We start from the raw sequence: 25,814 nt of genomic DNA on the forward strand, positions 1-25,814 counted from the left end.
AGTCAGATCACCAAGTAATCCTGACTATTTTAGTAGTTTCTAGTATGCCTTTTGTGTCGTCTGTCAACTTGAGCTTCCAGATTGGTGGTGTTTTTTGCATGGGACTAAAACAAGAACGGATTTCAGCAGAATCTCTAAAACCAGCATAATTCTGTAGTAATCTTCTGATTTAACTGTTTTTGAAGGAATGCTAGCTAGATCATTGACTTCATACTGCGTTACAACCTAAAATGTGTTAATTAAAATTGTAGCATGCATATCATCTGGGTTTTTTTAAAAGTACTTTCATCAGGAACAGTTTGACTGAATATTTCACTAGCACTTTGACAGATGATTTCTTTTCTTTCTCAAACTGTATTGATTGCTTCATGTTATGCCTTAAATCTTTGCTATATATGTCCTAAATCAACTTCTCAGTGTTTTTCCCTGACACAATTCCCAAGCTGACTGTGACCTGTGACCACATCCTTATCCTGTTTATCGTTTCTAACTACTGATGGAATGTCAGCTTTCCCATTCCCCTGGTATTTCGGTATTATTCTATGATATATTAAAAATCAGTACCATTACCTTTGTTGTTATTTCAAAAGCATTGAGTACAAACTATGTAACCCAGGATTTTAAAATATTTGCATACAGTGTAAACTGTTTAACAGTTTGGGTTTTTGTTTTGTTTTTCCTGTGGTTGAAATACAGAAAGTATTTCACTACAATTATAGTTACAGTGTTTACCTTCCAAAATGGAAGATAAAAATATTTCATTAACCACTTTAAAAATTTTCTGCATCACTTTTTAACACTTCTAGCTGATAAGTATGCCATTGCTAGGACTACTTTTTTTCCTTGTATTTGTAATGTATGAATAATCCTTAAGTGACAGAAACAATGTAGACTAACTTCCTACAAATCTGTGTTTCAAAGCTGACTGTAATGTTATGTTTGAAGCTTTTTCCCTTGCTTTGAGGTAATTATAAGTTCTGTTTCTCTTGTATATATTCTCTGGTCTCCAATAATGTGTAAACTTATGCCAGAGCCTTCCACCCAGTGGGGCTTCTTACTGATTTCTCTCCTTTAGCTGGCAATCTCTTCTCAGGAAACTTATATAAAATCCGTTCTCTCTAGGATATCTCTTCATCAGACCCTCTTAAATTTGCTATGAGTTCAAAACTTAAAAGTGAGGTGTGGGCTCAAGCACATGTAAATGATAGTCTCAGCATCATTTCCTTAGGAAAGAGGACTAAAATGTCATTTTTATTGCTCCTAATTCTAATGGCTATAGAGTTTTTTGCTGAGGCCTTCAGTTATCTCGATCAGCTGTGTTCCATCACTTCTAATTTATGGTCATTTGTGTTATTCTGCCTTTTTACAGCTGTAAAAAGCAACAGTATATTTTATCCGTGAAGGCTCCAGATCCCCAACAGGAATTTGGCATTTAGGACCGGAATGCCAGCTGTTGATCTAGGATTATAGTGCCAACTGCTTTCATTTTTATTGCCATTTTAACATCAGATATGGAGTGTGGCACACATTGGGGATGTGCCTCCTTCCATACCTCACTGAGTGTGGCATCTCCCCATCTTGACTAGACCACTACTTGTCATAGCTGATAGTCTACAACTGATTACATGTTGTTTAGCTCTTCTGTGCAGTTGCAAGCACACAGTCAGCCTTAATCAAATAAAATTAATAAAGAGAACATTACACTATGATATTCTGGTTTACATGCCTTTTAGCATAGTTGTGTTTATATTTATTTTCTGTACTCCAGTGGTATTTATTTAATGCAGTTTTTCATTAATGCTATTTTAGTATTTAAATAATATTTATAGCTTTATATATCTTTCTTTCAATTCAGTTATATCCCTAATCCAACTCTTAACATATACAACCAAACTATTTAGAGAAATGTATTTTATTTTTAAAGAAAGTGCCAGGTGGCTGTAAGCATGAGGGAGCGCAAGCACATTTCAGAATCTATCTAAGCTGCACTTCTTAACAGGAGTACCTTCTGTGTAAGTGTCAGGTGCTTAACCTGACTGATCACTAGAAAAGATTTGTGCTAATGTTGTCCGTTATTATTACTAGAAATTCTTTTCCTTAAGAAGCAGAGACACAGATGGCAGGGACCATCAGAGAGATGCTGTTTGTTTTTATTAGAGTATGGGAAAAGATATATTCTCCTGTACTTTGCATGGAGACACAATTCCATATATTCTTGCCATCACCACTTTGTGTGTATGTGTGTATATATATGTATATTTCCTTATATTCTAGTGTGATATTTCACAGAATGTTAGGGTTTGGAAGGGACCTTGAAAGATCATCTAGTCCCATCCCCCCACCGGAGCAGGAACACCTAGGTGAGGTTACACAGGAAGGCGTCCAGGTGGGTTTTGAATGTCTCCAGAGAAGAAGACTCCACAACCTCCTTGGGCAGCCTGTTCCAGTGTTCTGTCACCCTCACTGTGAAGAAGTTTCTTCTCATATTTGTGGAACCTCCTGTGTTCCAGTTTGTACCCATTGCCCCTTGTCCTATCATCGTTGTCACTGAGAAGAGCCTGGTTCCATCCTTGTGACACTCACTCTTTACTTATTTATAAACATTGATGAGGTCACCCCTCAGCCTCCTCTTCTCCAAGCTAAAGAGACCCATCTTCTTCAGCCTTTCCTCATAAGGGAGTTGCTCCACTCCCTTAATCATCTTTGTGGCCCTGCGCTGGACTCTCTCCAGCAGTTCCCTGTCCTTCTTGAACTGAGGGGCCCAGAACTGGACACAATATTCCAGATGAGGTCTCACCAGGGCAGAGTAGAGGGGAAGGAGAACCTCTCTCGACCTGCTAACCACCTTGCTTCTAATACAGCCCAGGATGCCATTTGCCTTCTTGGCCACAAGGGCACAGTGCTGGCTCATGGTCATCCTGTTGTCCACCAGGTCCCTTTCCCCTACACTGCTCTCTAACAGGTCATTCGCCAACCTATACTGGAACCTGGGGTTGTTCCTGCCCAGATGTAAGACTCTACATTTTCCCTTGTTATATTCCATTAAATTTTTCCCTGCCCAACTCTCTAGCCTGTCCAGATCTCGCTGGATGGCAGCACAGCCCTCTGGCGTGTCAGCCACTCCTCCCAGCTTGGTGTCATCAGCAGACTTGCTGATAGTACACTCAATTCCCTCATCCAAGTCATTGATGAATATATTGAATAGTACTGGTCCCAGTACTGACCCTTGAGGCACTCCACTAGATAGAGGCCTCCAACTAGACTCTGTCCCATTGACCACAACTCTCTGGCTTCTCTCCTTCAGCCAGTTCACAGTCCACCTCACTACCTGATCATTCAGTCCACGCTTCCTCAGTTGTATTTCTTTGTATATGTATTTTACTGCCCTGTGTGATGTGTTTTTTTAAAAACACAAATTGCGCTACTATCTTCAACTTGTGTACATTAAGTGAAGAGAGATGTGCCAATTCAGAATGAACCTGGTCTTCAGAACCTCTTGTGTACAACAGATGCTACACCTTGCTGAATGAGAATAAGCATCAGTCTTGTTTCTTGTGAGTTGTGTAGCTGCTTGTAGCACCTCAGTTTTTCTTGTCACCTGAGCATCGCTACAGAGAGCAGAAATTTTAAGTTGAGTTTACTCTTGTATCAAGAGTAATAAGCTGTGAGAGTGATTGAATTCGGAACATGAGGTGGTGAATTGTCATGAACAGTAGACCAGGTTGTGTCCTTTCTGCTGTGTTTGCCAACTGCCTCTCTGCACCTTGGGGGTAATGGGATCCTATAAGGATCATGAAGTGGAGCTTCTACAAGCTGTTGGCCTCATAGCACTTTGCTGCTGAGAGAGACAGGAGTTTGTAATAGAGGTTTGTGGTTGTAGTTTTGTTTTGGTTTTGTTTTTCCCCTCTCAGGTTTGCAGGGAGGAAAAGCTGACTGCAAAGCAGCCAGCCATGTCACATCACTAATAATTTGAATCAGGATCTTAATCCATAGCACGTTCCCACACAAAGAACTGAGGGAACGGGGGACAGCAGTTTGTAAAGTCATCGGTTTCCTTCTCCACCCTTCCTGTTGCCTCAGGGTTCTGTATTCTGACTTTCTCCCAGCGTCATTTGCAGAAGTGGAGAACAAACCCCTAAATTTTAACTGACTACTCAAATTATTTTCAAAATACTTCATATTTATTTTTAAAAAGTCAATGGGATTGTGGATGTGACCTTTGTGATATTGAGAGCATCTGTTTAGGCAGAAGTGGGAAGGTTTTATGCTTTTGCTTAGCTAGAGCATAATCTGTATAAAAAAGTTTTGCCTATATTTATTTCCTTTTTTTTTTTAAATTAAAATAAATAGTTAAATAATAATTGAAGACATTCAGCATGGGAAATGTTGTCAGTTCCAAAATAAGAGATTGCTCGGTGAGAATGGTATAGATGCAAACTCTTTCTCATACTTGAGGACTGGACTTAGTGATCAAGACCTCTTTCTAGGAGTACGTTCCTGTGAAATTTAGGAATAACAAATGTTACTGGAATTGAAACTTGCTGAGTTGGCCACCATCCCTACCCTTCCCTACCCTGCCATTTATCCCCTGCTGACAGTTAGTCATCTCCAATGGTTTGTTAATTTTTGTCACCGCAAGTAGGAAGAAATTGGCTAAAATATGAATACCAAGTATCAAATAGGGAGAAGATTAATCTTTAGAGCCTGGTAGCTAATGAATTGCTTAAGCACTGAAACCCACTGTCTTGGTTTATCACAGATTTTTTTTTTTTTAATTGAATTCTGATTTTAATGAGCTGGCAGAGTTACAGAACATATTCTTAAATCAGTAAGGTGTTTATTTTGGTTTCCTCAAAGTTCCAACTGTCACAGCCCAACAGTGGGAGAAAATTATGAAGCATTTCAAAATAAAGCTATTATTGGCAACCTTAATGCTTTTACTGTATTTTTTATCGTTGTTGAATTCCTTTTTTAATACAGCTGAGCAGAACCTATCTACCTACCAATCTTATGTGCCAACACATTTAGCGTTTTAATTGGTGCTGAACACTGTGTGTATTTTGACAGAAATTTGTAAGAGAACGCTAATTAAAATAAACTATTTTTTAAGAGTATAACAGGCATGACAGACCACTCCAAAGTTAACATTTATTGGATATTTGTATGCAATTCTCAAATTTCTCAGTTTCCGCAGTTCTCTAATTTGATTCTTATCACAGTAAATTATAAACCTCAACTGACTTAAGTATAAAGTTATTCTAGTGCTGCTAAAGCAATTTTTGAAAATTCCAGCTCTGAACTAAGCTCAGCAGCACTGAGTATTGTTTTCGCCTGAACAAACTGGACAACTTGACCAAACCCTCAGTGTATTACTAATGCTGAGCACTGAAATGGCTCAGTGTAGACTTTTGCTTCTTTCTCTAGGTGTTGAATGAAACCTAACAAAAGCATTTAAATTTGACTTTGCAAGGAAAATTTTGAAGCTTCATTTCATTGTTAGAGGAGTTTTCTGTGACACTACAGTTGAAGTATTTTACGTCCTTGTCAAACCTTTCTTCATCGTCCATTATAGGTGTAACTTTTTATTAACAAAAGCCTTGGTCAAATGCTGAGGAACAGTGTTCCTCTATTACATAGTAAGGTATTTTCTTCCTGGCTGTACTCAGGGCATTTCAGTTCTGAGCTGTGAAATTTTGAGCTTTGCTTTCCCCCCACCTCCCTACTAGTAGCATCTGGCTCTTTGGCAAAGCCATCAAGCAATTGTGCTGTGGCCCTGTTGGATTTAACTTTGGATTCTACTATACTGGATTGCTAGTAACGTAGTTTCTAATGCTTTCTGCTCGTTGATATTTTCTTATAAATAATTTGAATTGAAGGAGATTGTTTGCTCCATGGAAGTAGGAGTAAAATCCCAGTGGTATTGTCAGTGGCCACACGGTGAAGCGGCGTACCCTCCTGTTGTTACCCCCTGCTCTGAAGGGAAGTCAAAGCTGCCAGATCTCAGCTAATATGAGAAGATTTCTCCGTTAAATCTTTGTGTGGACACCCTGTACCTCCTAGCATCTCCTAACGTGGGAGGTAAGCTAGTGTCATCTATACCAGGGGTATCAAACTCATTTTCACTGGGGGCCGCGTCAGCCTCACGGTTGCCTTCAAAGGGCCGAATATAATTTTAGGACTGGTCTATGTAATAGTTTTGTTGACATGAGTTATGTTGGTATGAAGTACCAAAAAACACCCCAACTGTACCATAGCACTGACGCTGTTATCCTGACAAAAACCATTGGTACAGGTGCAGCTGTGCCAACTGAAAGGAGCTTCTGTTGGCTTTGCCTGTAACTTCGAGAGAAGGTCATGTGTAGGTATGTATGAGTATACACTTATGTATGGGCTGGCAAAAAGATCTTACGTGCTCCTTCTACAGCAGGGGCCTCTGCTAATGCAGTACATGTATGTGCATGGAGGGAGGCCCTGCAGCACAGAGAGCTCTGCACTGGTTGTCCTGTGCAGCCACCTCCCACTCTGCTGAAGCACCAGGCCCCTGGTGCACAGGAACTGCAGCTCTTCTCAGCTTTCTGCTGGGTTTAGGAGGAGGTTACTCATGTCCTTCAGTCCTTCTTGTCCTGGCAGAGTCTGTCTTTTCAGGATTTTATCTTCAGTAATTTTTTTGTTCATTCTTATTGAGAGGTGGGGTTTGGAGACAGAAGTCTGTTCCTTTAGCTCTTCTCATTCACATACAGTGTAACTTGGTCAAGATTGGTTTTGGCCCAACAGGTTAAGTAAGTATAAGAGACACTTATCTTAGAGAAATCAATTACATACTGTAAAGCATATGATTTAGTTTTAAAAATTAAACTTAAAAATGGTTTTGATTTGATTTTCCATGGAGTGAACATGCCATCAAGAATGAGAAATTCCTTGAGTTTTGTTGACTGATTTCTTTTCATTGTAAATTAATTTAGAACAATACCAATTAATATACTAGGTGACTTTGCCAGCCATTTGAATAAGATAGATGAAGTGCTGGCCCTTATATATAGTTTAAGACTCCGCACAATAAATCATACTGTTACCAGCTATTGTTTCTTTGTGAACTTCAGTTAGACTGATTTAGCCAGCTATCGGTCTAAAGCAGAGGCTCTCAGTCAGTTTCTTCAGTAAGGGGAAGAAGACAGAATGAAGTCATAAGCAGGCAATCTAGAAGCACGGCTGTCATTTCTCTAAGTGGACATGTTCCTGGTGAGGATGCTGTGCTCTCGCACTCTGAGGTAACCTTGCTTATGTTCCTCCATGCATTTGATGATCCATTCATCTGATGCCCTTTGTGACCCTATACAATCTGCTGCTTGGTGTGTAAGGAGTTTGCCTGTGTGACAGGAAAATCCTAGGCTTTTTTACTTCTGTTGTTATTCATTAGCAATTGTAGTATCAAATATAGCAGAATATTCTATTTATAGTATTAGAAAGGAGGCCATGTCCATATAGGGTTGTTCATTTGCTGTAATTTCTAGTATATATTTAATTATGTTTCCAGTTTCTGTTACAAGTATTTCTCCTGCCCTCCTTCAACTTTTCCCTGCCCTAGTATGGATAAGAAGTTCAAGCAGAGTACGTAATATAATTTTTTTTGGACTCTATATGGATAAAAACAAGTTATCGCTTGAAATTTTAGCACTGATTTTAGTTACAAGATTTTCCCTTGGATGTGCACACATGCAATCCAAAGTTGTTTCCCTAAATTAAAATTGTCTGCTTTATTTTGTAACTGTGAATAGTAGGAATGGTTCTATGATTTCATGTTTTCTGTCCTCAGCTTTACAAAGCTTCCTTGCTGAAGATATATTGAAGATCATTTATTACCTTCCTTTACCTTTATTCCATAGAGTACATATTGTGTTTAGTGGATGTAGAATCATAGAATGGTTTGGGTTAGAAGAGACCTCAAAGATTATCTAGTTCCAACCCCTGTGCCATGGACAGGGACACCTTCTATTAGACCAGGTTGCTCAATGCCCCATCCAACCTGTCCTTGAGCACTCCACAGCTTGGTGTTGTCAGCAAGCTTGCTGAGGGTGCACTCAATCCCACTGTCCATGTTGCCAACAAAGTTGTTAAAGAGCACCGGTCCCAATACCGACCCCTGAGTAACACCACTCATCACTGGTCTCCATATGGACATCAAGCTGTTGACCACAACGCTTTGAGTGGGATCAACACCTTATCCACCAAGTGGTCCATCTATCGAATCCGTGTCTCTCCATTTTAGAGACAAGGATGTTGCATGGGACAGTGTCAAATGCTTTGCACCAGTTCAGGTAGATGACATCAGCTGATCTTCCTTTATCACTAGCACACTAACCCTGCTGCAGAAGGCCATCAAATTTATCAGGTATGATTTGCCCTTAGTGAAGCCATGTTGGCTGTCATCAATCACCTCTTTATTTTCCATGTGCCTTAGTGTAGTTTCCAGAAGGATCTGGTCCATGATCATGTTGGGCGCAGAGGAGAGACTGACTGGCTTGTAGTTCCTCAGGTCATCCTTTTTTCCTTTTTTAAAAATGGGGGTTTTGGTTTCCCTTTTCCACTCCATGGGAACTTCACCAGACTGTGATGCAAGTATTTTTATAATTTATGAAAGTGTTTGAATGTGGTCTTCCTGAACTGTTATATTTAGAACTGACTTCCTGGCAGGGAATTTTTCACCTTTGGAAATCGAACCTTTAATGATTTCTGTCTGGTTTGTGTGGGACATTAATGACATTTATTTGTTTATTAATTTTTCAGCACTATTTCTTGCTTTATGGGGGGAAATCCTGTTTTCTCTAAATGCTTAAAATTTGTGTAGTGGTTTGATTGGAACACGTTTGAGGGGGCTGTGTGGTTTTTTTGTTTTGTTTTTCCTTTACAAACTGCTCAGTTTACTATATGTAGGTACTGTATTTAATTTTAAGGGTTAGGTATGTCTAAATCCAGTGGAAACAGCATAACTATTTAGTTTTTTGCATCTCTTTACTGAATCAGACTCTGACTGTGCAGGCAACTATTGATGATAGAAATTAAATAATCCGTTTTTCAGGTTTTGGGAAAAGCATAGGTATTCCTAATGGTCAAAGAGTTAAGAAAAATATTTCAGAATTATTATTTATTCCTAACTGGATGCATTCAAATATTTGTGGACTTCTATTAGCTTTTTATTGGGGAAATATAATTGTTATATTTCTTGGAGAAAACAAGGCTTATTTCTGGTTATTTTTCTGTGTTGTCTTGATATTAATGGAATATGGAGAAAATTTTTTGTTCTGTACTAGATTCTGTACATGTGGAATTGGAAAATACTTGGTGCATTGGATGTGCACTATTTTACAGTGTTTTCTCAGACCTTCAGCAGCAATGGCAAATATAACTTCTGGGGAAAAGCTGACATAACAAAACCACATATCCAGTTTCTCATTATGTGTGTGAAAGAACACTTGCATGATACGATTTCTTTACATAAAGCTATCTATTCAGGATATCTTGAGAAGTGCCTGTGAATAGAAGATTTTATTATTTCATGTTATCACAGCAATGCTAAATTTAACATAGCTGTAATCCTGATAGAAATAAATAAATCTGATTAATTCGACCGAGCTGTAAGTGCATCAGGATTTCCGTTACTTTCATACCGATATTTAAAAAAAAAAAAAAAAAATAGCAACTAGTTTTCGTTGTACTGCACTGACCTTGTCACCTCTATAAACTCAGCTAGCTCTAGGCTGAATTTGTTATTTTTAAGACTAAGAAAGTGCTATTCCATTTTAGGTGAAAATGCTTTTTTTTTGCTAAGGAACGGTCTGATAGTCCGGCTTTGTTTTTTAGCTGTGAGTTTGTATCCTGATACCACCACTCATGGTCAAGTTCTGAAGTGACGAATGTGTTACCTTAAGTGATGATACCCGTGCCAGAAAGGAAGAGACCAAATATTTCCTTGTCAGATTGGAAGAGGTGCACTTACATTAAGTGTTTTCAATTTTTATTTTTACCTCGGACTTTTTTTTAAGAGATTGAGAAGACTGAGATGCATAAGAAACCATGAAAGACTTTCAATTAAATGTGAAATTCTGTGTTACAAGTTGTTCTGAAAGAGGTCTGCTTGAGCTAGAAATGCTTGGTAGAACTTTGGTTTAGACGTGCAACATCGTTTATTTGTATTTTACTGCTTGAATGCAAAACTTTGATTGAAGTTGGCAATTAAATTATACCAGCGCTACCTCATCAGATAGCAAAGGGCAGAAAACTGCAGTTTGGCACACAGTGGGTTTTTGCTGTGTGGATTCATGTGCGTGTGAGAGGAGAGGAAATGAAGAGTGCTGACATCAGCCGAAACAACAGGGAAGTTTTCTGCAGTAGAAACTGATAAAACAGATTGTGATTTAACATACTCAGTGTTAGCCTAATAGATCAGAGAGCTCTGTTTTATGTGGATCACTTATTGACTGGAAAAAAAAAAAATCTTTCAAAGCAATAGAAGCGATCTGTGAATACATATGACCTAAAAAACCCCAAACTTTTCCCAAACGGTTCAACTTAGCGTATCCAGTGAACCATTTTAGTTCAAAAGCAGATTCACAAGATGGAGGAAAAAATGGTGATAATGAGTTCTGTTAAACCTCCTGAGAAACTTCTTGTGATTTTGATAAGAACATGAAATACAGGAAAACAAGGTCTTGTAAGACCTACTCTGTTATGCCTTTGCTCTTGGGTCTATTTGAGCTTAATGCCCTATGTATGACTAATTGTTTGCAGTTGTTTTAATCACGGTATCAGAAATGTTGTAATATTAGTAGGGAATTGTGCCATGTGTTCAAAATTTAAAGGATTATTTTTAAAAAGCAGACCATGCCAATTTTTGTGATTCATTAGGAAGCTTACTAATGTCACTTTTTCATATAAGCCCATCTTAATTATAAGATCATTAAGATATTCATCTGGAAGCTGTTGTGTATATTTTCTGAATTTGAAGCTCTTAGAAGATTGAAGACTAATGATTTTCAATTAAGTAACAGAGACTCGTATTTTTTTCATGTGTTTTCCTTGAGGGAATTTTTTCTCTCTATAAATAAAACTCAAGCATCTTTATATAGGGATGCATTTTACTCAGATTCTATTCTTATACACCATGAAGTGAAAGGAGACCGAGATGCAGCGTTTCTTTCTATCTGATCTGTGACTGTTTCATGGGGAAACACTTGGGAATAGGCAGAGGTGATAAGGTTATATGTAAGGATTTTTCACAGTTCAATTAAGTACCACCCACAGGGTTTTAGCTATTTTGCTTGACAGAAAACAAAGATGAGCAATCATGGTTTGCTGCTTGTGACATCATTTATAAGCTAAACTTAATTTTCTACCGAACATCTGCTTGGTAATGTCATGGTAATAACTTCCTATTGATTAATTAAATCTGTTCCTTCTCCTCTGTATTTGTAACGCACATGAAGTTGCCCAAATGTCAGTCCATTTTATTACTAACAGGCTGCAAATGGAAACACTGTACACACTTTCATCTTCTTTTTAGCTTTCTCAGAAGTAACAATTTAAAATTGATTGCCTTATTGAAATGTATTCTCTCAAAATAAGCTATAATTCTGAAGTCTTTTGGAACAGTTTGTGGTTTTTTGAATTATGAGGCATTTTTACATTACTGGCAACATACAGAATTGTTGTTCCTGAATTGGTATTATATGAAGAACTTTAGAAAGGGGCTAGTTTGAAGGAAAGGGAGCATCTAGTTCTTGAAACACGTTGTGTAAAATAGACTGTTGCATAGAGTTTCTTTAAAAATTCCTTTTATAAAAAAGGTTACATTGAATGGAAGTGGTGGATGTGAACTGATTGCTATCTAAAAGTAAAGGAAATCTACTAAGACTAGTGTCACTCCTTTATAACATTTTGGCATTTAGGTGTTGCATTAGATTTCAGCAGTTTTGGCCCCATCGCTGAGCAAGATTGTAAATTTGAGTACTAGAAATGGTTAAAATATAAATCAGGCACCTCATGGATATAACAGTATACTTGATGTCTGACAGCATTTAAAAATGTGTACAAATTTCCAGAATATGATAAAAATTACAACCATTTTGGCACAACTTGGATAAGTTGAGAATTTGAAACTCTGTAATTTCATTGCTCTTACCAATTTTGAAAGTTCAATTATTTGCTTACCTATATTTGCTCCTTTCAGATTTTATAAACATTGAGGCCTCTGCCTGATTTACATAATCACTTTCGTGTCACATTATCCCTAAATGTCTTTGAATATATAACCGAAGACCCAGTTTCCTGTTTAACCCACTAAATTACAAGAACGCTTTTCCCATACTCTGACTTGGCAATGTTAGTGGCAATTTACTGAGCTACAAAGCATTTTTCACAGCCTGTTTGTCTGATACATTGAATTTTGGATGAACTTTACTGTAAGAAAAAAATGGCGAGATTTTTGGTAGCTTAGCATTTGATCTGTTAACCTGAATTGACAGCTTTCCTCCTTGGCTTGGAAGAATCCATCTAGATTGGCTGTAATAGCAAAATTTGTAATCACTTTGTGGGAGCTTAAACTGAAATCTCGACTTCATTTTCAGTCTGAAGTATAGGAGGCTTATTCGCAAAGAAACTGCAAAACAGCTACCTCAGAGCAGATCTGTTTTAGAAGAACTTGTCAATGCCTAATAACCTCAGATTGTTTTCCTCTCCAGCTCCATTAGTGTAAATTAATTTTAAATCCTTATAACTTCAAATCACAGGTAGCAAATTTTTAATTTGAGTGCCACTGAATGCGAAATCTGGTTTTTAATTTTTTAAGTACTTGACAATTAATAGGTTATCCCTAGGACACTGAACTTGCAAAGCAATATGCTGTAGGTGAAGTCAAAGAGCATCAATTGAAGTTTCCAGTTACATCTCTTTTGGCTGTGTTATTTAATTACTTGTATCATTCAAACTGCAAGACAATGAATTTACTTCTCAAAACATTAGTACAGGTAGCTTTATTAATATTAGACAAACTATGCTAGATTCCTTTCCAATGGGCTCCTTGATATTAGTGTCTGGGAAGACGTGGGTTCCAGTCAGGGTCTTTCTCACACTTCTGGAACTCACATCCTCATTCGCCTTCGGAGCAAAGGAGTGTGAAGTTGTACAGCTATGTTACCCTCAGGTGGAAAACTGACAAACAGTTTCCTGAAGCTTTCAGAAACTTAATTACTTCTGAGATCCCTACTTCTTCATTAGATTCGATTAAAAGCAGCAAAAGGTGCCAGAATTTTCAGAGGACATATACAGGTGTCTACAGAGACAGATTGTGTAAGCTTTACAAATTGTTCCTGCACCAACTGGCTGTTTTTCACTGACACTTTTAACTTCCCTTATCAACTGCCTGTGTTTCATAAGCCATGCGATAACCTGGCAGGTTTACTGCTGCCATGCTGAATATATAACGTTTGAGTTCTGACTGTGTTGTCTGCAATGTGTTCTATCTACCCTGCCTCCAATTTTCCTGAAATTTGTTGTAGCATAATCAGTGAGCCCTCTACCTCTCTGTAAATGTTAACGAATCGTGGTTGAAGTTTGGAAGCTTCTGGGCAAGCAGTCAGATTTACAGACAGAAGCAAGGTTTCTGTACTCTCACCATTTTTCTATAGAAATCTCACTAAGAAGTCTATTCTAACAGACTCTCCTGTTGTAATTAAATACAAGGATGGTCGTCTCCATAGTATGATTGGTTGTAAGGCAGGAAATCTTTAATGTATGGCAATATTTTTTCTTTAACATCTGAATGCCAAATTGAGCTTAATCTTTTCTGTGTTAATCAGCATTTGAGACTGTCTCCATCTTGTGAGTTAGTAAACGTACCAAAAAGCTTCTGTTAATCCTGTTTCCCAAGGACCTCAGCCATAACTTGGTAAGTCAGAAATAACACAGTGGATCTGAGCTCTTCTGGGATTGAATTAACGGTATCTCATATAATGAAATCTGCAAAGGGAAGATATGGACAGTCTTAAGATGCAATAATCCTATATACCTCATGCTCATCCAAAAGTACATGGAATACATTGTGAGCCAGAATATTCTGAGATATTTGGAACACTTTCTTTTGAGGACTTCTAATGCTTTAAAGCAAGGAGCTAAAGTTTGGCGGGGGGGGGGGGGGGGGCGCTTTTTTTTTTTCTTTTTACTGCCTGCCTTGTCCGAAAAATCAAACTATTTGTATTCTAGTTCATTTTGTGCTAACAAGTGACTCCCTCACTATGTACAGTTCTTTGGAATAATTTGAAGTTGACGCAACAAGATTTTTCATATTGAGAAGAAATTGAAATTCATGGTACTGGAGACAAAGATATAATTAAACCAGGTAGTGATGAGTGGAGAAGTTCTGGGTCCAAATCCTTTATCCTATGGAGTTTTTATTCGTTTTATCCTCTAGCTATTAAATATTAAATATATAAAGCCTCTCATGGGAACAGAACTTACCTGCTCCTGACTGAGCATCCTGACCACTGAACTAAAGCTGCTTTCTGTTGACCAGTAACAAAACTCAACCAGCACGGCTGGAGAGAGTACCCTTTCTGCCACAGTTTCATTCCTTTTAAAGGCAGCATCCCAGATGACAAGCATTGTGCTTTGAGCCATGAGTTTAGATAACCCTAGACTGAGAAGGCCAGTTCTCTGCAGTCCAATGCAAATGTTTTAAACCATTAGGGCATTCTATAGAATGGCCTCAGATGTTTAATATTTTAAATCAGTAGTTTGATGTCTAGCACACTTTTATTTTTTGACACAACCCAGTATCAATACAAATCACTACTGGATTTCAGTATTAGTTCCATCAGACGTTTGACTTGACATGCTTAGTTCATTTGCATGAATCAGTCACCAAGCACAGAAAAGAGGGCTGAACGGGAACCAGAGGCATCTTCTAGTTCATTTTTCTGTTTCTTTCATCATAATGGAATCAATGAAAGTGATATACCATCAAATACCATGGTATTATCAAACCTTGAGAAGGGTTCTGTGTCATTTGGTAGCATTGTAAATGAAGTTCTGAAGTATACGCATGGGTATCTCCCACTGTCCCTATCAACCCCATGCTCTGCACGTCATGAGTTCATACCTGGGGGCTGAGACCTGTCCTTGCAGAGCTTAACTGCACAAGGGAGCTTTTAACCCAGACAGGATGGTGAGACTTTGTTCTTTTTCCGAAGAGACAAAACCCTCTTACCTCACCACAATCTCTGCTTTCAGCCCTTCCCCTCCCTAGACCCACGGTCTTCTACTGACTGTGTGTGTGTGGCATTTTTTGTTTGCTCTTGTGCTTTGTTAGTTAAAAGAAAAGCCCTTCCAGATAAATGGTGGACACAACTTGTCTCTTGCCTAGTCCTCTCTCATTGATGTAGATAACAACAAGCCCAGCACTTAGAGAAGAAAAGATTTAGGAGAATTGGCACAGGATGTCCAGAGAGGGTTGGTCAGAACTGTGCAGGATGGCACTGAAGACACAGGAAAAGTATTGTGGGTAATGCAGCAGTTTCACTTCCTGATAATATTATTACGATTTAGTATTATTTATATTTAAAACCATGACATTATCATAGTAGTGGTATTTAATCCATCACTCTGATCCTGCCTGATTCAAAGGCAGGGTCAACTACACATAAATCATTCTTGACAGAAACTCATCAACATGCCTAGGTAATCTCGTAAAGGATTGTCACTAATTCTGCCTAGCAATTTACATTCTACAAGATTATTTTGGGACAAGTTATTTTAATGGCTGAGTTTGATTTTAAGACTTTTTCTTTTGAAAATCAGTTCAGCTTTACATGATAAATATATTTTCGGTACATTGCAAGTATTGCGTATTTTAAATACATCAGGTAAGACTAAAATTTAACCTTTGCATAGCTATTGGCTATTTTCATCAGCTGTCTATATGTTTCAGAGAAACAGTTAAACCATAACCATTTAAAAGTTTTATTTTGTAAATGTAGTGGATATCAGAAATGTAACTAGAGTTAATAAAACTTAACTAGCTCAGTTTATTTTAGTGTAAAAATAAACTAAAATTACCGGAAGGTATAAGAAGTTTTCAAAGAAGACTCAAAAAGTCATTAATAAATCAGGTCAAGTTGGTATGAAAGACCTTCTAATAAATTAGTGATTATTTAACCTTTCATGACTCAAAAGCGCCATTAAGAACTTCAAGGCATAAACAAAACCAGAAGTAATTGGGAAGATCATGTTTTCTCACTTACCCGGGAGCAATGTTTATACATTAAAGATGTTTATCTCTCAATGTTGCACTGTGCAGGTCTTTTGTGTTGTTTCCTTCTCTGATTTTCTGAAGGAATCGGTTTCTCAAAAAGCGATACCACTGAATAAACAACTAAAAATGACTTTTTAAAATTTATTCTGAAAAAAAGAGGTTAATTCATACTAAACAAAGGTTTCATACTGTGAAGCTGGAAGGAACCCTTGTGATCATCTAGTCACATATGGAATTTTTTTTGTCCATGTGACTGCTGTGAATGAATTCCTTTGTGAACTAGAGCTATATTTTTTGAAGAAAACTCCAGTCAGCAATAGTATTTATTGAAGCTTTAATTCAAGCTCTAGTAGTACACCCTGTAGTTCCTCAATCATATGTACCTGAGGCATGTACCTAAAGACTGCTGAGATTTCTCTTACTGCCTCATCCATCATAGCTGAAATCCTCTCTTAGGTCATAACAAATTAAGGTGTTAGGAATTGGACCTGGTACAAGCAGCAAATCTGAAGGCCCTTATGTGTGTACATATATGTATAAATAGATTTTTTAATTTTGTTTTTTTCCAATTAAAAGCCAGACTTTTCTGGCTGTATTGTGTGGTTACAATTAAATGAAAACAAAGGCAACTGAATCTTCAAATGGTGTTTCTGTGTTCAAGGATGATGTCAGCAGTGAGGATCTGCAGCATTCCCCTGCTTCAGTCTTGGCCACAAGTTCGAAAAGGAAGACGGACAATGAGATCAAATCAGCGGTGCATGATGTGGACAAGCAAACAGGCATCTCCCCCTCCCTGGGTAGTGCTTTGGAGCACATCGTGGGGCAGCTGGATGTTTTAACTCTAGTAAGTATGCAATAACAGGTAATACTTGCAGTGGAAAATGATAATGCTGTCAATGGACAAAAAAAAAAACCAACAAGAACCATGTTCTTAAGTCAGAATACTAAAGTCTATGGGGTTATTTTGAATATTTGTATAGTTAAGTGACTGTTTTGTTTTTTTCCTTTCAGCAAATATTGATCGCATGTATTGTGTTTGCTAAAGTGAAAGCTTCCTGCTACGTAATCATAAAGATTATTGTTGTATTTGTAACTCTGGAGGAAAAGAGTCACCATTTTTCAGTAGTGAGATCTAGCGCAGATTTACCAGAAGCCAGTTATTGAGCAAACGTTGTCAGATTCCAGCTTGAACAGTCATGTGTTAGCAGGGAATGAACAAAGTAAATTGGCGATGTACCATTAAATCCCTTTTCAAAGTTAGTGTTCAAGGTGTTGGCCTAGGTAGGAAGCTAAGCAGTGGAATAATTCCCAGTGTCAGTGAAAATGCATAAATACTAGTCTCAGTCAGCGACTCTGAGTCACTTGTTTGCAAATGCTCAACGCTTTTTAGTAATCCAGATTTAGCCAACCTATGTTTTAAGATACTACTCTGGAGTCTGTGATATATTAACATGAAACCAAATCAAAAGGGAGTGGCTGAGCATTGGTTGGTTGATTGGTTTTTTTTCTGCATTCTTTTGCAATATATATGTTAACTGAAGAAATAAGTTTTGAGAAGTATGGAGTCAAGTTATCAGTTGAAAATGATTTGTGTAGTAAATTGGATTAAAAAGAAACTGCCACACTGTGTCCAGAAACCTACTTTTACTGATGAAGGTAATCTCTGGGAGAATGCCTTTAATGGTACATTTTTTTTCTCACTTCCTTTTTTTTGAGGATGCCTTATAAGTTTCTTTTAGGTTTTTTTGGAAGACATCATTTGGGGTCCCCAGTGATGGCTGTTTTTCTATTGAAATTTGGATGCAAATTTTGCATAGTATTCCAAAGTCATTTGCGTATGCACATATATACTTCACTCTCTTAGAGAAAATATTTTGTGAAAACAGTTTTAAACCTTTAGACAATCTCCGCAGATACAAAGCCATTATTTTTAAATACAGTTGTAAATAGGGGAATAGCTAAGGAAAAGCCGTCTTTGGATATTTTTTCCTGTTGAGTTAAAATGTTTTTTCTTATGTTACTATGTTGCACACTTTTATAGTACTCTGTGAGTAGTATAAAAATAAATTTAAATTACTGTCCTTTTCATGCAGACTATTTCAATCCTGGAACAACGTCTGACTTTGACTGAAGATAAATTGAAAGAATGCTTAGAAAATCAGCAACAAATGTTACTTCAGGGAAGACAGGAAGAATAAAAGATGAAATCAAACTGTATTGATTCATATGTTTCATATATTCACAAGGAAATAATAAAGGTTACTTCATTGGATTTTGCTATAAGCAAAAAAAAAAAAAAATCGTCCTTTTCTAGCAAGTCAATGTAATAACAAGTGAAGAAAAAAAATACACAACAAATTTTAAACATTGTTAGCAAGCAGATAGTCTGGCTCTGTATTTAAGGAAGTGCAGCCTAGCCAAAACTGATATTTTCTAAAATCATTCCCACTGAACAGTACAGGACTCTTGTTTCAACCTAATGAGATCTTTAGATATGACCAAGCAACAAACTATGTATTTTTAGATGAATAGCAATTATTTTGAAAGTGTACTATGCAGGTTTTTTAACTCAGGTAAGGACTGTGAAAAAAATGCTCTACGTGTTCAGGCCACATTACTCAAGCATCTAAATTATATGATGCCTAATTAGCCCTAACTCCAGGAATGCCAGAGGTTTTCTTTGTCCCTTACATGCTCTTGAATATTTCACAAAACAGTAGCAACGGTTACTCTTATCTTCTAAATATATTAGTGATGATTGCAAGAAGATGTAGTGTAAAAACTTTAAGCTACAAACATGAAGTGACTTAAACTTTGAAATTGTAATTGCATGTGTGTGAATTCAGCTGCCAGACTGATGCAGTTGAGCACTTCTGCTTATCTCATCCCCATCAAAATTCAGTTTTCATATTTAGTAAAATAAAAATCAGCTTCATTCTTCTGAAGAATGTATTTGAACCAAACATAAAATGATGCGAAATCTATATCCTAAGTACAAAAGTTCTCATTCTCCAAAGACTTCCACAGGTGCTCAAGCTTTGCATGCTATGAATGTCCCCCATCAGTTAACGCGTTATGAATGAAGCCATGAAAGAGGAAAGACTTTGCAATGTATGATGATTATGGTTTTATTTTTAATAAAAATGCAATTTTTAGCAAAATGATTGGAGTTCTTGGGTTTTTTTTAATAGAAAACATCTATGCTTCCTTAAGTCTACCTACTATTTTTTAAATGGCAATTGCAGAACACCTGTTGTAAATCCACAAATCGAAACTTGGTAGTCATGCACTTCTGCAACTTCACATTTTGTTTGTTGAAAAACAGGAGACTTGAAATGGGGGGAGCATCTTAATCCAGTTCTGCAACTGACTGTATACAGATAAAGACCATTTCCCAGGCTGAACCTTGTTAACATCAAGAGAGTTCAGCTTAAGTACAGAAGCTCACTGTGCAAATACTATTGCAGTTCGAGTCAAAGCAATGAGCAGTCAAATTTTCTTTTAGAACTTTCTTTCATAGTGATCACCTTCACATAGCCAGATATCCCCTCATTTTACCAGCAAGTACCACGTATTTTCAGCTCTGTCTTAAGTAGTACTGTTTATCACAAAGAAGCAGTGTCTTTAGATGCAACTACTTCTATGCAACATCCTAGCCAAAGATTTTTTTGTGGAAGGATGGTCCAGCATATTCCAATATATACAGCCTGACCTTTGATTATGCAATTGTTTATAATGCTATATAATTCTTAGTTACATAAATGCTGCCTTTTAGGTCAGATGTACTTTCCTGTACGCATTTGCAAATGCTCTTGTGGTCTTTGCCTTTTCTTTGCTTCATTAGAAGACACAAAACCATATAGCTATTTAAAACTTTTGCTTATTTCTTCTTTTCTCTGATTGGAATATATATGTGCTTTAAATCTGTAGATTTTTTTTTCTTAAGCTTTTCAGGATTATGTATCAAAAAGGTTTGCAATTTTGTTTTACTTCTGTATTTTTTAATAACAAGTCTGCTGAATTTTTCCTGTTTGCCTTAGCTCCTATTGCTAATCCTTCTTCCTTTTCAGTACCTATGACCTGGAGCATTCACTACTTAATCCAGTTTATTCCTCTGTTGTTTGTAAATCTGGTAAAATAACATTTCCAAGTTACGATGTGTTCTTTCCATTCTGTCAGGTGGCCTGTTGATATTGAAACTCAACATGCATGACATTTGGGATGTCTGTATAACTCAAGATTTTTTTTGAGGAAAGGATGGAGGTTGTGGGTTTTTTTTTTTCAAGCCGTGATGGCTCTCCTAAAACACAACCACAACCAGTTCACATGGTGTTTTGTTTAAAGGAACTTTGATGTGGGTTAGTTATCTCATTCTCTTGATCCATATACTTTCAAATAAAGCTATGGAACAGAAAAACTTCCTTTAAAAGTACTTGAAGAGGCTGCTTAAACTCTTAGTTGCGCTTACTCTAAGGTTTGTGCTCTGGCAAATAACTGGTAACTTGACTGATTTCAATTATCTTACAGAGGTAGAGATGTTTAGCCTTAGTTGTGCTTCTGCACCATGTGAAAAAATAGTTGCACAGGTCGTTAAATGATTATGAAAAGTATATTGGTATTGCAGACTGTGGTGAAGTGTTGAAAATCCATACGTGTTCTAAAGAAGCTGAACCACGTACCTGATGCAGTCGAGCTTTCCTCGAGCTAAGTTATCCTTCTGATAGCAAATGTAAATAGGCTGTCCTGTTGGAGAAAGACTGCTTCCAGCATCCAGGCCAGCTATGGCAAAAATGCATCAATTACTTATTAACAACAGTAACACCCATGTCTGAATGACAGGCAGTAGATCCCCGAGGTCTGTGAGGGAGAGAGAGAAGGTGGCAGCAGGAATAACCTCTTCTGGTGTCGCTGGGACACTGTCGCTGGAGGAACCCAACTACTAATTCCTGAAACTTCAAAGTGTTAGGCAGTAGCCCAATAACTCATTGTATGTGCTTCTACAGCCATTTCCAAACAGAGGTGCTCTTCCCAGCTGAAAGAAATGCTGTCAGTTAGTACTGTGTCTTATATCTTATTTCACAGAATCATTTAGGTTGGAAAAGACCCTTAAAATCGAGTAAACCATAAACCTAACACTGCCAAGTCCACCCCTAAACCATGTCCCTAAGTGCCATGTCTACACACCTTTTAAACCCCTCCAGGGATGGTGATTCCTCCACTTCCCTGGGCAGCCTGTTCCAATGCCTGACAACACTTTCTGTGGAGAAATTTTTTCCTAATATCCAATCTAAACCTCCTCTGGTGCAACTTGCGGCCATTTCCTCTTGTCCTATCACTTGGGAGAAGAGACCAACACCCTCCATGCTACAACCTCCTTTCAGGTAGTTGTAGAGAGTGATAAGGTCTCCCCTCAGCCTCCTTTTCTCCAGGCTGAACAACCCCAGTTCCTTCAGATGCTCCTCAAAGGACATGTGCTCCAGACCCTTCACCAGCTTTGTTGCTCTTGTTTGGATGTGCTCCAGCATATTTTTGTAATTTGTAATTCCCATCAAAGTTTAGATGTTAATTTTAATGATTTTTTTTATCTCAAGCATTACATAAAGCATGATGTTGAGGCAATAAAGGTATTTTTGTCAGTTTTTAATTTTGGATGGCAATATGCACTTCCTTTGGGAGCACATTTAGAGGTTCCTAATTTATCACCATGGGAGCAGACAACAAATGGTTAAATGTTGCAACATCAAACCTTAAGGTGCGTCACTTTTTCTTTTGATCTGAACATATAGCTAATTAAATACCAGGGCAAAATCAGGCTCAGGTATTAGTTTATGCCAATAACCCAGTGTGCTTTATGGACCAACCTGACAACTCAAACAGTACTCGGGGTTTTCTTTTTTTTTTGGGGGGGGGAGGTTGTTTTGGTTTGGGTTTTCTTTATTTGGTTTTTTGTTTATTAAACACATCACTACATTCTCCAAAAAGTCTTCAATATTTACTTTTTACTATAGCTGACACATTTTTTATAAACTTACAGTTTTAGAAAACCAGTTCCTGGAGGCAAATGTATCTGGACAACTTCCCTGTCTTTGGGGGATTGTTTTTTCTTGCTTTTATGTGTGTAAGATAATAACTCAGTTTCATTATCATCATCTTTAAAATGAGAAACTTAACTGTAGGTTTAAATTCTGATTAAACTAATCTTCTAGCTGCAGAAATAGTTGTAGAATAGGTTCTTCTCACCTTTTTAGGATGGCCTGAACAGGTCCCTGTAGCATGGGAGATTTGAGAAATACAAATTCCTGCCTTTATTTGTTAACATTTCTTTAAATAAATGTCCTGTACTATTTTTAGGGTAAACATGTTTTCTCTTTTTCTTCCTAAAAGTCTTATTACAACGTCGCTGAATTATTTTCATTGCCATATCACAGCACAAAACCCACTCTTGCATTTTCTACTGAATAAGGGTAGCCAGGATCTGAATGTATTTCCAAGGACACAGCTTTATGTAACCTGTTTGCCTTGTAAGGCTTGTAAAAATCAGAAATTCTGTACTCTTTGCTCCAAACAATTAATGAATATGTATGTTCACATTGGATCCAGGAACAGTATGTTTTTGTCAGAGTGCCCCCTCAGGGACTTTTGCACGCTTCGGATGCATAATACAATTGAAGCCGTTCCTTTGTGAGAAAATAGGTTAATGACTTGCCAAAAGGCAGATGTTAATTGGAAAAAGTGCACACAAGTCCTTTTCTTTACATTGTATATGGTTTGCATTTGTTGTGACTTGCATCCAGGAACAGGTGCAATTTCAATTGACTCAGCTAACAAGATGTGCTGAGTGCACTCCTCAACCAATTTCGCCAGAAATTTTAAATCTAGCAGAAAAAAAATAGAGTTTCTAAACTAGTCGGTGAGTGGTAAGCTGCATTTATTACCTGTTACAGAGCATATTTATAACTTACTATTGTACTTGCATTTAAATGTTGTAATAATATGAAAGTAAGGCCTTTATTTATTGGTGTTGAAGAATTTTCCTGGTGAGCACAGGCGAATCTTACAGAAGACAAAAGATGTCTTCTGTTCAAAAATGTTTATCTTGTAAGAGAGTCAGCAGTTCTAGACAAGGTACCACCAGTGTATTTGTAAATGCAACTTAAAGAAGAAAAACTGCTTCTTTTCACTAACACATTTCCTGCCACGAAACTACACAATCAGATTAAGCTCTTCACCTTGCCTCCCTTGATTTTCCCTGTCTTCAGAAGCAAAAATTAATTTTTAAAAAAAAGGAAAAAAAAATCTGCGTGTGTCAGGATCAGAAAAGCTGCTGTTTGATAGTTTAATTCCAAAGGTTTCTGAGAATTTCTAGGCTACTTGTAGCAGGGACTCCAGTTTGGAACTATGTGCCCAACCTGACCTCATCCTTCAAAAGTCCCTCTCCCTCACCTGAAGAGAGCTGAATGTAAAATTTGGCTGTCTGGGAAGGAGCAATGGTCTAAACCGGTGCAGGAACATCTAGTTTAGGAATCCCACAGGAGCTTTGGCATTAACGGGGGTACTGAGTCTGCTGGCGATAGGGGTCACACCATTTTCACACGCCTATAGGGGGACTTGGACATCAAGGGGGCTCAGTGCACTCGCAGAGGCAGGAGTGGGCTGAGGAATGCTGAGGGTATTGATACCATCTAAAAAAAAAGAATTCTGCAACTCAGGGTAGTCGTTGTTAGGTTTCTAAGTCCCTTTAAGTCCTGCGCCCTTGGAGACCTAGATAAAACAGAGGGACCCAACTTCTCTTCAAAGCTGCTAAAGAGGAAGCAATTGCCAGAAGAGAAGAAGAAAAGACAACTATTAGCTATCTTTTTCATCCTTTTGTGCTTTGTGTTGTAATGAAATAATACCTCTGTCTCGAGTTTTTTTCCTCCCCCTAGTCTCCAGAGGACATCTCTGCTCCTTTTAGAGAGATAAAACATTAGGACAAAGAGAAAGTAGCAGGAACTGCCAGTCTCTGTGCTGGAGGGTGTCACTGGACCCCTTTCTGGCCGCAGTGGAAGCCAAAGGCTCACAGCGCTTATTGCAACACCTGTATCAAACGTCAATTCTCTCGTATGATTCAGAAGAAGATTTATAAGATTGATAAGCAAAGCATGTTTGCAGCAGTCTGCTGTTTATTTGAACTTCAGGAACAAGTGTCATAAAGACAGAAGTTAGGGAAGGTCAAAGCAGTAAAATCCTTTCTCTGATTTCTTCGAAGAAAGATCCAGGTGAGGCACATGCAAAGGGTCTTGCTGCTTCATGCTGCCTTTAATCTCGCACATCTCAAAAAGAAGCATTTAAGATGCAGTACACTCCGGTGGTGAAAAGGACAGAATGCTCCTGGCAGTAATTCTTCCTTATAAGTGCACTTGTTGAACATTTTTAATCTTTTTTTTTTTTTTTTTAATATTTTCACCCTGTGATACATGCTGGGAGCACAAGACCCAGGGTATATGTTAGAGCCTAAAAAGAGCAACTTGAAAGAGAAAGATGAGATGGTTGTTGATGGTTTCTGACTATGTTCAAGTTCTGCACTGATTAGTGGGGGTATTCTGTTAAAATTGAGTGACGCTACACCTAAAAATGGATGTTGTGAGCAAAGCAGGGTTTAGCTCTTAATCTGTAAGACTTGAAAATTCTTGTACTTCACAATACCAGCTTTTCCTTCTAAGAAAATTTTATAAATGTAATAAGATGCCATTAACTTTTCAGTTAAGCAGTGAGTGTAATCACGCAAATCATAGTAAATTATAATATTTGATTGTGTGTAACTGTACTGAGTGGTTTCAGTCTGCGCTGATGTTTCTCTACAGCTTCATTGCTAAAACACTGTGAGCTTTTGTACAGCTTCTCTAATCTATTCAGTATAGACTTAGCCTATAAATAGCTGCATTATTGAAAGACTGTGAGAGGTTCATTAGAGAAGTTGTGACAGCCTCGTTCAAGCCAGCGCTGATACAGTACCACTCCAAGTTACCAGAGAGTTTCAGCATGTGGGGAACACTAAGCACCAAGCTGGGCTTTTGGCCATGCAGCAGAATAGATGCCTCTCCGTTCATAGACCAGATCTCCAGTGTTGATCTCTTCTAAGCAGCAAGTGATAAGATGAGAGGAAACAGCCTCAAGTTGCATCAGGGGAGGTTTAGATTGGATATTAGGAAAAATTTCTTCACAGAAGGGGCTGTCGGGCACTGGAACGGGCTGCCCAGGGAAGTGGTTGAGTCGCCATCCCTGGAGGCGTTTAAAAGGCGTTTAGATGAGGTTCTTAGGGACATGGTTTAGTGCTAGAGTTAGGTTACGGTTGGACTCGATGATCTTGTGGGTCTCTTCCAACCAAAATGAGTCTATGGCTGTATCCCCTCAATCGCCCCGGCTGCAGACTCATTGTACAAAAGTACAATGCACTTCTTGCCGGCTCCGGGCACAGGGATTTCTTTCCAAATGAAAGCACAGCACGCGTGAGCTCATGGTCACAACGATCTTG

At 37.9% G+C, this 25,814-nt stretch overlaps 1 protein-coding gene across 1 annotated transcript in view; it reads left to right on the top strand.

Annotated features, from left to right (window-relative positions):
* POC1B (POC1 centriolar protein B) overlaps positions 1–19,409 on the top strand; it is a 53,289-nt gene extending 33,880 nt beyond the window's left edge. The window contains exons 11-12 of the mRNA XM_065630476.1: positions 16,962–17,144; positions 18,394–19,409. Coding sequence (XP_065486548.1) covers positions 16,962–17,144; positions 18,394–18,498 — 288 coding nt within the window. The 3' untranslated portion in view covers positions 18,499–19,409. The remainder of the gene's footprint in view (positions 1–16,961; positions 17,145–18,393) is intronic.
* The last annotated feature ends 6,405 nt before the right edge of the window (positions 19,410–25,814 follow it).

This window comes from Caloenas nicobarica, chromosome 1 (assembly GCF_036013445.1).
Source record: "Caloenas nicobarica isolate bCalNic1 chromosome 1, bCalNic1.hap1, whole genome shotgun sequence".
NCBI classification, from domain to species: domain Eukaryota; kingdom Metazoa; phylum Chordata; class Aves; order Columbiformes; family Columbidae; genus Caloenas; species Caloenas nicobarica.